Below are 17,199 nucleotides of genomic sequence, written 5' to 3' on the forward strand. Positions count from 1 at the left end.
CAAAATTCATTTTTTTTATATATCCGAAAATAATAATTGTATTAATTTAAGATAAAATAATAAACATGTCTATCCAGTTTTATAAAAATAACTTTTTTGTATAAATTATAATATTTTTTTTTTGAAAAATGTATTACGCGTTCTAGAAATATTCATATATTCCAATTATTTCCAACTTTTTTCTTCATTCCCTATTTTAAATTTTAGTTTCAAAACTTAAAAAAAAAGGTAACATTTTTTCTTTTGTAATAAAGATTTTTTTGTGTATCAAGTTGATATTTTTAATATTGTATTAAAAAATATTTAATCTTATTATTTTTATATTTTAGTTTTTATGGGAATAAAACTACACTATGGCCGTTTGGACAGTTCTTTATAAAATAATAATAATAATAATTACACGAATGTTCTACCACATTACATTATAAGAGCTGCGTGAATATAATATATTATGAACACGAATGTTGGTTGTTAAATATTATTATTGCTTCTCTCTCTTTTTCTAGATCTTACGTAATGCCTGCTTGTTTTTTTTTTTTTATATACAAATTAATGGTTTTATTATTATTAATATTACAACTATCCAGTAATATATATATAAATATCTCAAGAGGTAAGCTTAATGTTTATATATATATATATATATATGCTTGTCCTACACCAGAAACTTATTTTATTAATGTATACTGTCGTAGAGTTGCTGTGGGGTACAGCCGAAGTAACAATAATAGTAATGATAATAATAATATCCCATAACCGTAATAGTAATAATAATAATAATAACAATAATGGCTGCTAGGGGGTCTCTCTGTTCAATCGTAATAGTGCATACTCACAAGCACAATGATAATAACAAGAATGCGCCTTATAGTGTTCGTGTGTGAGTGTGCGCGCAATAATAATAAAAATGTATTATTCAGCATAACACTATAATATTATTATATTTATAAAATATAAACCAATACACCATACTAGTGTACACCCTAGTTTTTATATGTGGTTGTATGAAACAAAATGTGTGCATGCACGTTCCCCGTACCTCTTTCATCGATCCTTTTTTTTTATATACTTTTTTTGCTTTTGCTTCATAACAAAATTGTATACTTTTAAATAACCCCCTGTAGCTTCATCATGTTACCCCGTTACCATTATTTTTAATATTATATTTTTACGATTATTGGTATACCGATTGCAACAGAATTTCCCAACTGTGGAATACGCTGGCCATTTTATTTTGTATTTAATTTATAAATATAATATCCATTACGCGAAGTACGTAATATTATATTATTTGTCGGTTCTCTGACTGTAGTTTTCTTCCCACACCACCGTACCCACATAAAATCCACCGCTACCGTCTACGGTTAGCCGGGAAAACAAATCGATGGCTATCTTTCAACGGGGGAAAATGGTAAAAACCAACGTTGTTGGTTGTGTGCGTCCCGAGCGGCTGAAAAAATAAATAAATGTAATTTAGTTATGAACACTGAAGGGGAGTAGATGTGAAAGGGATTACTTTTACTGCGGATGATAAATTTTGGCTAGTTATCGATTAGTTTTTTCCTTGCTAATTCTTCTAAATTTGTACTTTTTATTTTACGTGGACATTTTTTTCTGCGCAACACAAGTTGTAAGAGTGTTTAGTTTCTAATTTCATTTTTAATGGTGAATCGTTGTGATGTAGAGTATCGTTATTTATTATGTAAATAATTATAGCGAATAGCAAGTTTTGAAGTAACGATAATATTTGATACATTTGAGGTGGTCAATTCGGTAGTCGACTGGGTTAGCACATGCGTAATGACGTAAAATAAACACAGTGTTCTGAGTATAGTATTTAATTTACACGTTATTATAGAGGAACTCCTCTAGCATGTATTGAAAAACGCACAGCAAAGCCTTATAAGGTTTCCATACGGGTCTTTAGTCATTTCCAGCGTACTACATTATGAATAATAGAATTTTATAACGTGCATAAATACAATATTATTATTGTTGTGGTGCATGTCGGCGAATTTATATTGTTCTATGTATTTGTTTAGAAAAATTCAGTCGTTTTCGGCTGGTCAAATTAGAACTTCTTTAAGTTCTAATTCTTATAGTTTACTAGGTAAATATGTTTTTGAAACTTCTTTGTAGACTCATGCTACAGTTATGCACCACAATACTGTGGGGGGGATACTACTGCCATGATTGTCGGGGCTAGTATAGAATGAAAATAAAGAAATGATGATATATAGCTCTGTATGAATATATGTTGATACGGAAGTGGGGCGACCCTTCACCCAAACAAAACACTAGTACTGAGCTTTAATGGTGCTGTAGAAAAGGATGATTCTTCTATGTACACACCGAGTTAACCTATACTTAGTCTGTCCGCCCATTTTCGAGTAATCTCTTTGGACTACTTGCCCGAAAAATCTGTTGTGACGTTTCAAATCAAACTTTACTTAAAAAAAATAACGGGCCTTCTTTCAATATTTATATTGACGGATACAGTGTTATTTGTTGTCACGGAAAAAGTGGAATTTAGAATCGTAGAAAACATTCTTCGGGTGGATCTCTATAATATTTTCATTTTGTGAGCTACTCGGCTACTTATATGCACAATGTATTAGAAAATTAAAAAACAAACTTGCCACGTCCTATTACAATCGTCCTGATTATGTTCAATGTGATGAACCTTTAATTATTTTAAAAGTTTTATAAAATTGACAAATTTTATCGCGGTAAATAAGTTTACATATATTTTTCAATTAATATTAATATCCATTAAAATGATGACTTTCCAGTGTGTGTATTTGATCATAGTAGTGTTCCCTATACATGTATTTATTTTTAAACTTTTATTTAAACGTATTTCCATAAAAAACAAAGATTAAGCTAAGCAGTAAGAAATGTCCTCCTTTACTCCTCTAATATATTACTGTGTAATAACTCCGTGTAAATACTTAATTTCACTTCATACAGACGGTATTATCTGGTGTTAACACCTATACACACTAAAATATTTTACAATTGTAAATGCGGGCCAACAGCCTCCGGGGTACATGACGCTAGAGATGGATTTAATAAGAACGCATGAAAATTTAAATATACTTATCGACGCTGCTTATTGTGTTCACCATCTTTATGAAATATATTCTATTACATCCGATTGTCGTCGACTAAAGTCAACACACGCGCAAACCATCAATATATCGTCTAATGCGTGACGTTAAGTGCGGAATATTTAAATAGTATTATGTATACGTTTAATCCATCTAAATACACGTACATCAAATTATAGGGATTAGATCGTATACGCCCGAGAAGTCCGAGTTTACATAAATATTTATGTCATTTTGCTGGGGATAGGTACGAATATATAATAACCTTCATCGCACCTTTTGACTGGCTCATCACACCATTAAATGTAAGCAGTTTCTAATCTAAAAACTATTAACAAGGGACTGTTTATTTCCGATCTGAATTCCGAGATTAACTAGATCAACGGCACAGAATCACACAATAAATCACCACTCTTCTACCATAGAGTTTATTTTTAACATTTCCTGTATCTTTTAAAAAGAATATGGTGTTTTTTATATTTGGTATTCGCAACACTGTGTGATGTCAGACTATACTTGATAGTTAATAATTGCACATTGATAAGTAATTTGTGTAAAAACCATAAATATTTAGATAACTCAATCTTGTAACTATTATGTTATAAAATTATAATTTTAACGATGCATATTTTGACCTACGACTAGAATTCTTTATATAAATCTTTTACTTTTATTCAAAGAATTATTTCATTTTAATATAATTTTTTAATTGTTTTTTTTAGGCAAAAATGTTTGAAAGTTCTCAAGCCTGGTTAGCTTCTACATCCTCACCCATGACCTGTAAGTACACCATTTATTTGTAACTAAAATAATTATTTTATTAATTTACAGTATAAGTAATTTATTTTTGATATAATGCGTAACTTTTATTTAAATACATACATTTTATTCGTTGTGTACATACTGATTTTAGTATTAATATTCATATTCTTATGTACTCTAAAATATATGATAAATTTTATTAATGTATAAAATATGTAATATCATGGTTAATTCAAATGATTTTATTGGTCTAAATATTGACTGATTCTCTCATGTTCTGTAATTTGAAACCTTACTATGTCATCATGTGCTTATTTTCCCATGTACGTGCTATATAATATTATATTGTATATTTGCAATATTCATATACATATTTTTATAACAAAACCTTCTTACTTGAATAATTACTAAATAACTAAGGAAATAAAAATTGAATACTGGCAAAATTAAAGTATTTGCAACATAGTACACATATTTGATGGTGTACTTAAAGTACACATATATACTTATTCTTCAAGGATACTAAGAGCAATAATTTTTCTTTGATACTCGCATCTGTTTAATTTATTTTCAAATCATTATCATCTATAGCGTTAAATTTATCCTACGTTATAATAACATTTTTATATTATTTTATAGCATAATTCAATCGTTTCAAAAGCGAACCTCGTCTTTACAACCCGGAAGTTAATAGTTTTTGTATCTTGTGTAATCTATATAATTTTTACCATTGAGTGTTAATCAAGTTATGGTTTAGAGAGGATTTTTTAATTTTAGCTAAACTACTGTACATTGGTCTTTTTATCTATCTATCTATATATATATATATATATATTTTTTTTTTGTTATTTTATTTCAAATAGGATTCGGTTAGACCATTTTTTCTTCAGTAATTTTTACGGGATCGTTTACTGTTTCTGTCCTGCTCTCGTTAACCTCTTATCGAGTTGAGGCCATTAAAAACACCCTCTTTTGTGTAAACTTTTGTTAATTTCGTTTTCATCCGTCAAAATTAAAACTAAACAAAAACCTTATTCTTCCAAAAAATAATTTAAATCCCCCTTTTTTACATGTATAATAATTTAAAATATATTTTTAATTAAAAATAACTCTTCTTTACCATAGCCATACTTGTAATATTTTCGCTTGCTAAATGAACATTATTATATTTTCCCTATTCGCTTAATATTTTTAATTATTGCTAGTGACTTGCAAACTCGGCCCAAATAATTTATTTTAAGTCGACCATGTAATATTCTACAGTAATGTTAAATTATGTATATGTATAATTTAATCTCTGTAAAAAAATATGTATACACAACTTGTCTTACGCAAATTATGTATAAAACAGTAAATTAATTTTCAAATTTTAAAGTTGTTTAAAACGCATTAAAAAGTTTTTAATTTCTTATAAATTTTAATTCATGACCAACTATTTACTGATTTGATACTTAATGATATGAAGTAAGTTTAAAACCAATTTTTTTTTAACTCAGTCTTATTTAAATGTCTTCCTGTATAAAAATTAATAAATATTTGCTCTGTAGTTACGTAATACTTTCTTTCTATTCCCTCTCGTTGATTTTGATATTATATGTGTTACTATCTGATTTACTTGATACCTCAAATAAATAACAAGTGTTAAATTTTGAAATATTCTGTTGTACTTCATAATAATATGAAGTGACATCCTCTCATGATCATAAACTGTAGATACATATCGTTTATTTTTCAAACAAATACACGTTTATAATATTTTAAATTATTAAGTTTTTCATGAAAAATTATTAGCTGATTTTTAAAAAATATAAATAAAAATTAAAAATACAATACACAATTTGTATGTTTTTACATTTATTTCTCCCCGTGGGAATGATGAATAAGACTGTAGAGGTTTTCTCTCATCGGGAAGTCATTATAATGAAATCGTTAATTGCAATTTGTGTTACTATTATTGTAATATTTCTCAAGATTTAAATAAATTTACCACTCGTTTTTAGGATTTATTTTCATGTATTAAACGTTCTCCAATGTACAATAGAACTAGATAATAATTTAATACCTTAGGAAGCAAATTGATATTATATTTTCTTTTTATTGTTAATACTACAATTGGCTTGTATATTTTTCTTTAAAAATTCTATATTTTGCTTCGATTACATTAATGTGGTAAAAGTTAACATCACTGGTCAGTAACCTACAAAAAAATAACGTGCCTTGAAACCACGTCTACAATAATCGGTAGTTGTTGAAATAAAAAATAACGATTGTAAATAAATTATATTTCCTGTATTGTCTTTTCTATATCGTGTGTTGTTTTAATTTAATTTTTATTTTACTGGTTCAAATAATAAATAAACAAAATGAATGTCGATGAGAATATACCGTTTTTTCTATTTTTTATGACCTATCCACATGTTTTTATTAGATTGATAGTTTCATTTGTTATTTTGTCAAGTACGCCACTTCTGCGCATAATTACCGCGAATCAACTATCGATGGTGATCGCTTGATGCTGTTTTGTTATCGTTACTAATTTGTCTTCTCATAATTGAGCTATGTCTATTTTACATAAAATTTGTATGTACACGGACACTTCATTATGTTCTTACATTAGAAATTCGTTTTATGTTAGCCAATGACAGCAGTATAATATTGAAAAATGATTATAATAACTATGATAATTAACATAAATTTGACTCATTATTAGTCGGCGTATATGCAGCTCAAATCGTAATAATTATACACTCGGAATATTTTTCAATGTTAAAAAGTTTTTGTTAAAATACATTTAAGAACTTATAAAAACGGCTACATATTTATTAAAAATATATAGTTCATGTTACCTATGAATACCGCCATATATTATTATAGTATTAAAACAGCGAAAAGTAGAGATTTTCTACAGACCAATCCAAGGATTGAATACAAAAGAAAAGGAATATTATACGGTTGCATAATTCATTACCCATGGGAAACGCCGTTCTAGCATTTGTTGTCTTTTTTTCGTGTGTACTATTATTTCCTGTGTCTTTTTTCGGCCATTATGTAATTATTATATTGCTTAATAACAAGGTTGAAAATTTAACGAGCTAATAATATATAACGATTCATATTGAAATGTATAGCTATCTATAAATGAGATACAGCTGCCCTAGACAATAACACTTCTACATTTTTTTTTATGTTTGAGTTGTTTTACATAGTTTTGTTTTAAAAAATAAAGTCCAAAAAGACATATTGTCCAATACAATATTATACATTTTTAAATGCATGTAGATCTTAAAAACTACTTACGTATAATATTTTCAATTATTGTAAAAATTGAAATATTGATATTTTAATAATATAAAATTATATATTGTATGAAAATGTCAAAAAAAAANTGCACACATATATTATAATATTATAAAATAATATAAACGAGCCATTACGTCACATGCACCCGCCAATCGGGTAAAACATTTTGTCTTATTTATGTACATACAGCTGTGTATTGTACTCATATTGAATTTTTTTCATTTATTTTCTCATTAGTTTTTTTGTATATTAAATGTCGTAGTTAAGCTGAAGACCCTAATAAGTATTGCTATAAGTTGATATTTAGACAAACGCTATTCCATTTTAAGATAATTTATATATTATAAAAAAAGTTAGACACTTGTGTTTAACAATAATTTTTTAAATATTTTTATTGCTGTAAATAAAATATTATACATGTGTATGAAATACAAGGTGATTGATTAACTATGCCTCACGCAACATTATTAAAAGTATAAAACAGTTTATACTTTTTACTTTTCAGAAGTCGATAAGATACTGTTCTATTATTTTCATAAAAAAACGTTGTCTTATATCCCCTGTATCCTTCTATAAAATAGTATTAACCTAAGTTTTTGAAATAGAAACATATATATTTAACTAGCTTAAAAATAAGATGATGACTGATCTATAACAACTTTAGAATCAGTATCTCAAAAGATATTAGCACTTTTATAATTTTACTAAAATTGGAGTAGAGCAGTTTATAAATACCTAGAGATAAATATAATTAGACTCGCACATCATCACCAGTCATTATAGTTAACTTCCAAAATAAACGTGTTCAAAAGTCGTTAAGGACTGGTCATTTTCTTATTTTTATGGTAATTAAACATACATGTTTATATTTCAAAAATATAAGGTAATACTTTTATTAAAAGGGAGAGGAGGAGCAATTCAAACAACATTTTTAGTGATGCTTATGTCCAATTTCTCCCTCCTCAAGATAATTTTTGTATAAAAATACATATAGTTATGAAATTTAGGGAGGATAATTTTAAAATTGAAGATGCTAAGCCGCCTTCCAAACCCATTGGAGAAATAGGACTAATTTTTTTTTTTTTAGAGAATTGTAAAATATAAGATACTGATAGTGATGGCGGTAATATGTTATATACGTATTTGGTAATGTCTAAATTGATTTTTATGAAATTTTACCGCGGAATTTTATTGGTTGATGTGTATTAACTAATGAAAGTTATAGCTTTGCTGGTTTCATAAACAAATTATGTTCCCATAAAAAAAAGTTATTTATTTTAAGTTAATTGACTCGCTTCTAAGAAACGATTATATATTTAACATGTTCATTTAATTACGAAATAAATTAAAAATAGTAAAAGTCATAAATATTAATAATTTATAAATATAATATTTTTATAGTCCCAAAAGTGGCATTGCACAACTTGACGCTGAATTATTATTTTTTTATTATTATTATAATAGGCTATGAAATATTTGTACTGTATTGTATAGCTTTTTTAAATAGTTTAATTTGACTAAGCCTGAGAAACTTCACTGTTGTATATATTTTTTTCCTACCTTCAATTTTTGACTTTTATTTTTCATGGCCTTACTTTTAATGCATATAATTATAAGTTACAATTCTAGAGAACGTACTATATAACAGAAATGCTCGCATAAATTATTTTTTAATTAGAGTTTTGAAAAGTTTTAATCTAGAAATTATTTTCATATATGAACAAATGAGTCTTTAAGTGTATGAGTATCATTAACTCAATCTCGATACAAATAATTGTTTTTATCTAATTGGATTATTATTTTATTTAATAATAGCTGATAGTTACCAGTATCAACTACAATCTATGTGGCAAAAATGCTGGAACACCAATCAAAGTTTAGTACATAATTTGCGGTTCAGGGAACGTGGTCCTCTCAAGTCTTGGAGACCTGAGACCATGGCCGAAGCGATACTGTCAGTGCTCAAAGAAGGTCTATCTCTGTCGCAGGCTGCTCGCAAGTACGACATACCGTATCCTACATTTGTGTTATACGCTAACCGCGTGCACAATTTACTTGGACCCTCTGCTGATGGAGGCGCAGGTATTGTTTTGTTATTTTTTTAATAGACAACTATATAAAATAGTTACCTTTAAATATCGATTATATTTATATTTTTTTCTTAAAGATAACAAATTGAAATAATTTTTTTTTTAATTTATCTATCAACGAAAAAAAAAACAAATAAAATATGATCGATAAATCATCAATTAGTATAAGCACACTTTTTATTATTAAATAATGGTTCATTTTTCTTCTATAAAATTATCACGATATTCCATTATGTGTATTTAACAAAAGTGCTTTCGAGAACTTATTAATTATAAACCTGTGTACACTTATCCATTAGATTCTCAACTACTGTATGCCTACTTTGAGTGTACCTATAATATCCAGTTGCTACTTAAATTTGACGTTTGAGATTTCAACAGTACTTAAATTTAATTAAAATTACTTTTAAATATTTGTAAAGGCGAATTTTATGTATACATTTTTTTCTATGCAATATTTATTATTATTTAAAGCGTTTTAAATAGAATAATAACTTTATTTTATTATTTTTTAGACTTGAGGCCTAAAGGTCGTGGACGTCCCCAGCGAATACTTTTAGGATTTTGGCCTGAAGATCACATTCAAAATGTTATTAGGACTGTTGTATTTAGAGATGCTCAAAACATCAAAGAAGAAGCGTTACACATGTACCCAAGAATACCGGTAAGAATGCTCTTAATGATAATACAATTATAACTAGTGTACCTAAAAAATATAATTAAGTATAAATTGTTAGAAGAATGCTGCTAACATTGTTAAAGTAATTTTGCCAAAAAGACATGTAAACCATGATTGAGCTAAATTTATTTACTCGACTTGATAATACTTATAATGTTATCTTGTTAATGAATAAACATAAGGTTTTACTCTATGACGTGTATTTTGTTTCTTTTCAGTGTATTTCTAATTAGTTGTGTGGGTGGTTGAACCACAATTAAATATATTACGTAATGATAAAACTTATATAACCGGATTTAATTAGTTATTATTTCCTTTTTATAATATAATTTTGTAGAAATTATTGGGTCACGATAAATCATAACTTCTAATAAAATTTACCTAATACAAGTTTTTCAAAAACTTTAGTTTATGCACGATAGAATTTTAACTGCGTCACGGATAGTAATATTGTTATTTTTAAAGTAAAATCCATAGTATACTTTTAAAATTACTGTTATTAATTTATCGAGTCAAGGGCAATATAGGTACCAGCGGCAATATATGATTTCAACAATTAAAAAAAGTTATTATTTTATTAAATAATATTATACGCGTCATGGCAAATATAAAATAATAATAGTAATAAAAAAAAAAAAATCGAAATTAAATTAGAATTGTTTACTTATTTACTTTTTGTCGTTTATTGGCGACACGAATATTTTAAATTTTATGTATAAACGAATAATTTAAACCGACAACTTTAATATTTATTAAACATTTGAATAGATAAAAAAAAAATCGTATACAATTTGTTCAATAATAATTTATGACGCGAAAATAATTTTTTTTCCATCTCTGTTATTTTGAAACTATATAGTAATGTTTTAAGTTTTCAAATAACTCGTTCGTTTACTTAAAATTATATAATCTATGATTGATTGACTGCAGCTTACATTTGTAATTCATTATTGGAGTTTCTCAAGCTCAGGTCTACTTTCGCAATCCTTTACATTTCTGTGGCGGTCGAATATTCTAGAATGTCCGGCCGCCGCCGCCTCTAGAAGATTCCTCTGACTATTTAAGGGCAAGATCGTCGCTCCAGCCAGTCAATCGATCAGTCAATCACTTACGCATTCTGTCTTAAAACGCGCTTCGTCTCTCGCTATTATTTGTTAGTTTGTTGTAATATGGTAGTTGTTATTAAACCGTAAAAGTGTTTATTACTTCTATATATTACACCTCGCTACATTTCGTTAGTTAAAATACATTAAAACTTATTTTCAAACAATTTGGTTTGTTATTCGAAAAGATAACCTTTTCTATTTATGGTATGACATGACATCCGGCAAATAAATATGCGTTCTTTATAAATTAATAAAAAAAAAAGTAATACAGCGTATTTATATTACAGTGTAATTATTTTATTTTATTGTTAATAAAGTTGTTAAGTAATACGATTTTTTAAATTAGTACGTGTCTTATTCTGAGAGTATCTTTTTTTTTTATTCTAGTGCTTGCCTGACCCTATGTCCGGTGGCCATTACGGTAACAACTCATTACCGTCAGGAGAAGGACCTGTGTCACCCAACTCGGCAGCCGCCGCTGTTGTAGCCGTGGCTCAGGGACTTCGTCAACAAATGATGGCTGCGGCCGGACACAACATCTCACCTTCATCCGGTGTAGACGCCTTTGCCTTACTAGCATCGTCTCACCTGCCTAGTCCTGCCGACATGTCGCCTAACTCAACGCCACCCGATTCTCCACTAGTGTCTAACAACAACGTAGAGGTAAACTAAACAATCGTAATTAAATCGCATTTCTTTTTTTATTATTTAAATTTCGTAGTTGACCGTTAGTGATTTCATTTCAAAAACTTCAGAGACGATATTAAACGACTAATCTTTTATTTTTTTAAGAGGAGAGATATTTTAATATGTGTATTTTTTAGGTGTACAATATAGAAAATACGCCTGTGTCCGTTTAGGACTAAAACATTTTAGTTTTAAGGAATGTTATTCTTCTATGCTGGTTAATTGACAGTTCATTTTGTACTTAACTGTCAGCACGGGGATTTTTAAATTATGCATAGAAAATAAAAATTGTGTTTTTAAAGTTATTCATTCACATTTAGTATTTCTTCTATTGTTATATTTTTATAATATAACTAATTTTTTGAGTTCATGTCAACAATTAAAAATATATTTGTTGCCCGTAGGTTAGTCTGAGCGGTTACAAAAGATCTATTGACGGTCACCATCATAATCACCATCATTCGAATCAGGATAACGTTTTTGTAGAGGATATCGATGAACTGGTCAAGAACAGCCATTGCACCGGAGCATCGTCCATAAACAACACGATCGACCAACAGCCTTTGCCGTTGGTCATCGAACAACGGACTGATTAATGAGCAGACTGATTAAACATAATATTAAATACACACACATAACTAACGAACAAAATATCTGAAATTTTAAAATCGCCAAAAGACTCGTGAAGTCGTAAAAACAAGTATAACCTGTAGAAATAACATACATTGTTTCTGTTTTTTAACCTAACTATCGTGTCGTATAAAATTAACGCATAGACTTTATACATAATAATAATAATTATTATTATTCAATGCAGTCCTAGCATTTATTTTTTAAAAGTATTTTCATAATTATCTATTACTGTTTTGAGGTAACAATAATAATTGATAAATGCGCACTATATATATTTGTATAATCATTAAATATACATTACACGCATATACTTTACCTTAAAATGTTAATAAAGATATGTGTGTGTATCACATATACATATATATATATATATATATTATATTGTGTTCTACCTATGCCATTTTACTAATTCTTTCCCTCGATAACTACAAAACATTTTTTATATATTTTGTATCGACGGTAAACGAACTTTAATGATTATGATATTTTGTAAAATAATTGTTTAACGATACTAAAATTATATTTGAACGCCTAAACGGTCGGCATAAGCATAATATGAATAATTTGTGTACTACACGTGTAATGACTAGTTATAGTTTCTTTTATATATATAAATTTGAAAAATTCATGTACAGTATTTACAAATACTATTATTTACGACACTGTATAATGGTAATGAACGTCAATTCGGTACCTAAAACAATATTATATGTACTGTGCATTCATGTATACATAAATATGTGTATGAGTTATATAGACATATAAATGTACCTAATGGATGTATATTGTTTGATATGTGTCAATAATATGTCCGACGGACAATAAAATGTGTTATTTATCGGTAGATAGGTTGTAAAAAATTTTAATTAAAAATAAAGTGGTAAAATAACATCAGTAGAAAATAGTAAAAAAAATTGTGACGTTCGATGCCATGTATAATAATATTCATATTTATATATGTATATATTTATAAATGTGTAAAATATAATGTAGAACGAAGAAGAAAATACTTTAAATACATATTTTTAAGGCAATATTAAATATATTGGTTACCTGTTCCTAGCACGTATAAATTATTTGTATAATATTATTATTTTATTTTTTGAAAAAAAAAATTCTTAATGGACTAGGCCAGTAAACTAAACAATAATAATTTATTATTGGTTTTAAGACAACTTAATTACTGTTTACGACTTAAGTTCTTTTTTCCTTGTCTTAGTTTTTTAGTAAATTTATTTTCACAAATATTGACTATGTTTGGAGTAAGGTTAATGTATGCATATACTATTTCATTTATATTTGTTAATAAATGTATTAAAAAAAATGGACAAAACTAAATTGTACTTGTTTTAGAAAACGCAGATAATGTTAATAACAATTAATTACTATTCTCATGTGTATATTTATTATTTTTAGAAATAAAAGGTAATTTTATTTCTTATTGTACAGATTAAATTGAATAAACCTTGCTACTTTTCATTTTTCTTTTTTTTTGTTTTTTTTTCTTTTTTACTTCTTTATTAGGTATTGAATAAGATGAAATCCTCAGCAATTATTTTATATATAACGTCTTAAAATTAAACTATGATTAATTTTTAAATAAATTTATTATATAATATCAAAGAAACTAAAGATTTAAAAAAATATATAACAACATTTTCCTCCTAGACCTTTTAAAAACAATATTATAGTTTTTTCATATTAATGAAAATTCCATTTAGTTATTTTTTTAGTTTCCATCATGATATATTACTGTGTACATAAATTATTTAAAAATAAATAAATTGCTATATATTACAATACTTGTGACAATATTACGTAGGTATTTCAAAATAATTTTATAAATATTTCTGTCGAATTTGTTAGGGGATGAAATTTTTCTTTAAAAAATTTTATTTAATAATATTATATGTGTTTATCTGATGGTGATAAATTTCATTTGTTTTATTTCCTCAACAAATTCAAAATTTTGAAAATGTATTTATTAAAAAGATAATTAATGATGTTTTGCAGAGTGTGAAGCGTATAACCAATTTGATTTTGTAAATAAACGTATACCTGTATATAATTCTACAGATATGCACGTAAATGGTTCGTATCATATACGGTTGAATACTTTTAAATCTAAAATATTCCACTACACACTTTATGAAGGCAATTATTAAGAGTGATGTTTTAACACTAGCCAATCAATTTTCTTAAAATAATTTAAAGTAACGACAGGAGCTGAGAAGAGGGTGCTGCTTTTTATCACTTTACATTCATCCCGACTAGGTATAAAAATATTAAAGTTGTATATGTCAGCTAATTTTTGGAAATTCTATCAATTTGTTGTCCCCTAGAATTTAAAAATTTGTTCTATTGTAAAAAAAACTAAGTTGCACAAAATTTGAGTGTCAATTACACTCAAATTTTAACTTTAACGTCACTCAATTAGTGGCGTTAACACTTAAACTCAAAAGAGTTAAAAACTTGACTGTTAGGGTATTATTTTATATTTGCGACAATTACCTTACAATCTATACTATTTACAAAAAAAAAATGAGAATTTAATTTATAGAATTAAGCGTTTACTATAAAATATTTTATTACAAAAAAAGTACCTAATATTTAGATATAGAAATAAAATAAACAAATAAATTTTTATAAAAACCGTTCATTTTGATTTTATTGGATTATTTAGATATTGTAAACGAACTATTCAACCTATAGACAAAGTACGTGTAATAGTTGTTAAAAAAAATGTTTAAATATTATAAATAGGATTCGCCCCAGCCCTACGAGTCTGAAACTCCTTCGGCACTAAGCCTCTTTTAACCGTCAGCATGAGTAGGCCATTGATTCCCGTAGGAAGACCAGGCTACGCCAGGCATATTAAGTGGTTTGCAGTAAAAATATTACATTCGTTGAGTGCAATCATGTTTTTTTTCAATACGTCGTATAGTTAAGATTTGTTTTATTACATACATTTTAAACTATGTACCTTAGTAGTTTTAATTTCACATGTCTGGGATGTGCTCTATTTGTGGATTGGTTTTTGATGAGTTTGATGACCCAATTAAATGTGATAGTTGTAAGCTTATAATAAATGTTCAAAACTTCTACTGAAATCAAATGTTTGTCTGCTAAAAATAGAAGTTTAAAATATTTTTGGAAAGCTTGTGATTTAGTTTTAAAACGTCTAATAATGAAACTATTAGATGACTACTACTCGGTAAGAAGAATTCTAAATAAACGTAATTTTAACCAGCGTAGACTACGTACTTCTAATCCAATTTTTTACAATGTTGTGGAAAGTACAACTGCCCAAGCTGATGATGAATTATGCATGACCTCGTTCAATTGAATATTGTATTGCAAACTATTATGTACAATAACGTTAAACCGATCAAAACAGACTGGTTCATTAAAAGTATCTTTTAGTTCTATTGCCAAGACATTTGATACTATAAAAATATATTGTCTCTTATTTCTCCATCGTCAATCAGCGTAAGTACATATAGAACTGGCTACCAAAAAGAAATGCGTATATTTCGAGTGGAACCTTCTTTTCGTAGATTTAGTAGATTAAATCTGATAATACAATTAAATTTATTAAAGGTATCCCTACGATTGTAAAAAGTAAAAGTGATCATAGTCAGAATTATTAAATATTCACGTCATTTACCAGAATGTTAGAGATCTAAAGATAAAATTATCATACTTCCGTTCTGCTGATTCATCTTTGTCCTGTGATTTTTATTTATTACTAAAGCATGGCTCAATTCTGATTTTGATGATTGTGAATTAGGTTAATCAAATTTTAATGTATTTAGATTTGATAGATTAGATTCTTATTTAAATCGGGGTGTGGGTGTTTTAAACTATAAAAATGATTTTATTTGTGAACAAGTTATGTTATCAAAATTAATTTTCACGGATTACTCATTGTGTTAGAGTAAATTGTAATGAGCTTGAGCTTGTATTAATTTGTGTCTTAATGTGGTATTAACTGGTACAACAGATTGTAACTTTAATATATATACAGAATTTTGTAATATTATAGAAGATTTAACGCTGAAATATAAAAAACCTCGATTACTTATAATTGGTGATTTCAATCTTGATGGTTTTAGTTAGAATATAGATATTTTTTGTCAAAAATATACTGATGGCGAAACTGTCGTAAACTCATTTTTAGTTATTTAAATTTAATAATTTGTTAATTTTTCTGGACGTACATTAGATTTAATTTTTTCTAATTTAGAAGTCAATTCAATGATGACAGGTGAATCACTTGTTCTTCTCCAGGATAAATATCACCGACCTCTTGAATTTTTAATTAATTACAAATCTAAGAATAATTCAAATTCTAATAGATTATTGCTGTATTAATAAGTGTAATTCATTTTTTTTGAAAACTTTAGATGTTTCGATTTAAATTTTGCTGTAGATAAGTCTTATAAAATTTTGAATCAAGTAATTGAGATGTTTGTCCTTAAAATGAGTATTGATCTAAATTACTCATCTATTAAAAAAAAATTGCTCTTAATAAATTTTAAATTAGTAATAACTATAATGATTATTGTATATATTCTAATCTTAGAAAGCAATGTAAAATTATGTCGAATCAATGTGCTAACAATTATTTAGTTAAAATTTAATATGATATTGCAAAAGCCCTTTTAGAATTATATAAACCGTTTCAAAAAAAATATTAATTAATTTTACTATATTGTTATATTTATGATTTCTGAATGTATTATAGAATCAGGTGCTCTTTTCCGTGATTACTTTTCTTCTCTATAGGTTAAGGATTCTAACTGTATAGAAATATCTTATTCATCCATTTA

The 17,199-nt window shown here is 27.0% G+C and overlaps 1 protein-coding gene across 1 annotated transcript in view; it reads left to right on the forward strand.

Moving 5' to 3' along the window:
• Window positions 1-13,852, forward strand: part of LOC126906328 (protein bric-a-brac 1-like) — a 34,139-nt gene extending 20,287 nt beyond the window's left edge. The window contains exons 2-6 of the mRNA XM_050686880.1: window positions 3,833-3,890; window positions 8,988-9,254; window positions 9,778-9,926; window positions 11,435-11,710; window positions 12,139-13,852. Coding sequence (XP_050542837.1) covers window positions 3,833-3,890; window positions 8,988-9,254; window positions 9,778-9,926; window positions 11,435-11,710; window positions 12,139-12,330 — 942 coding nt within the window. The 3' untranslated portion in view covers window positions 12,331-13,852. The remainder of the gene's footprint in view (window positions 1-3,832; window positions 3,891-8,987; window positions 9,255-9,777; window positions 9,927-11,434; window positions 11,711-12,138) is intronic.
• The last annotated feature ends 3,347 nt before the right edge of the window (window positions 13,853-17,199 follow it).

The sequence above is a fragment of the Daktulosphaira vitifoliae genome, unplaced genomic scaffold (genome assembly GCF_025091365.1).
Source record: "Daktulosphaira vitifoliae isolate Bord-2020 unplaced genomic scaffold, ASM2509136v1 Scaffold_4, whole genome shotgun sequence".
NCBI lineage: Eukaryota > Metazoa > Arthropoda > Insecta > Hemiptera > Phylloxeridae > Daktulosphaira > Daktulosphaira vitifoliae.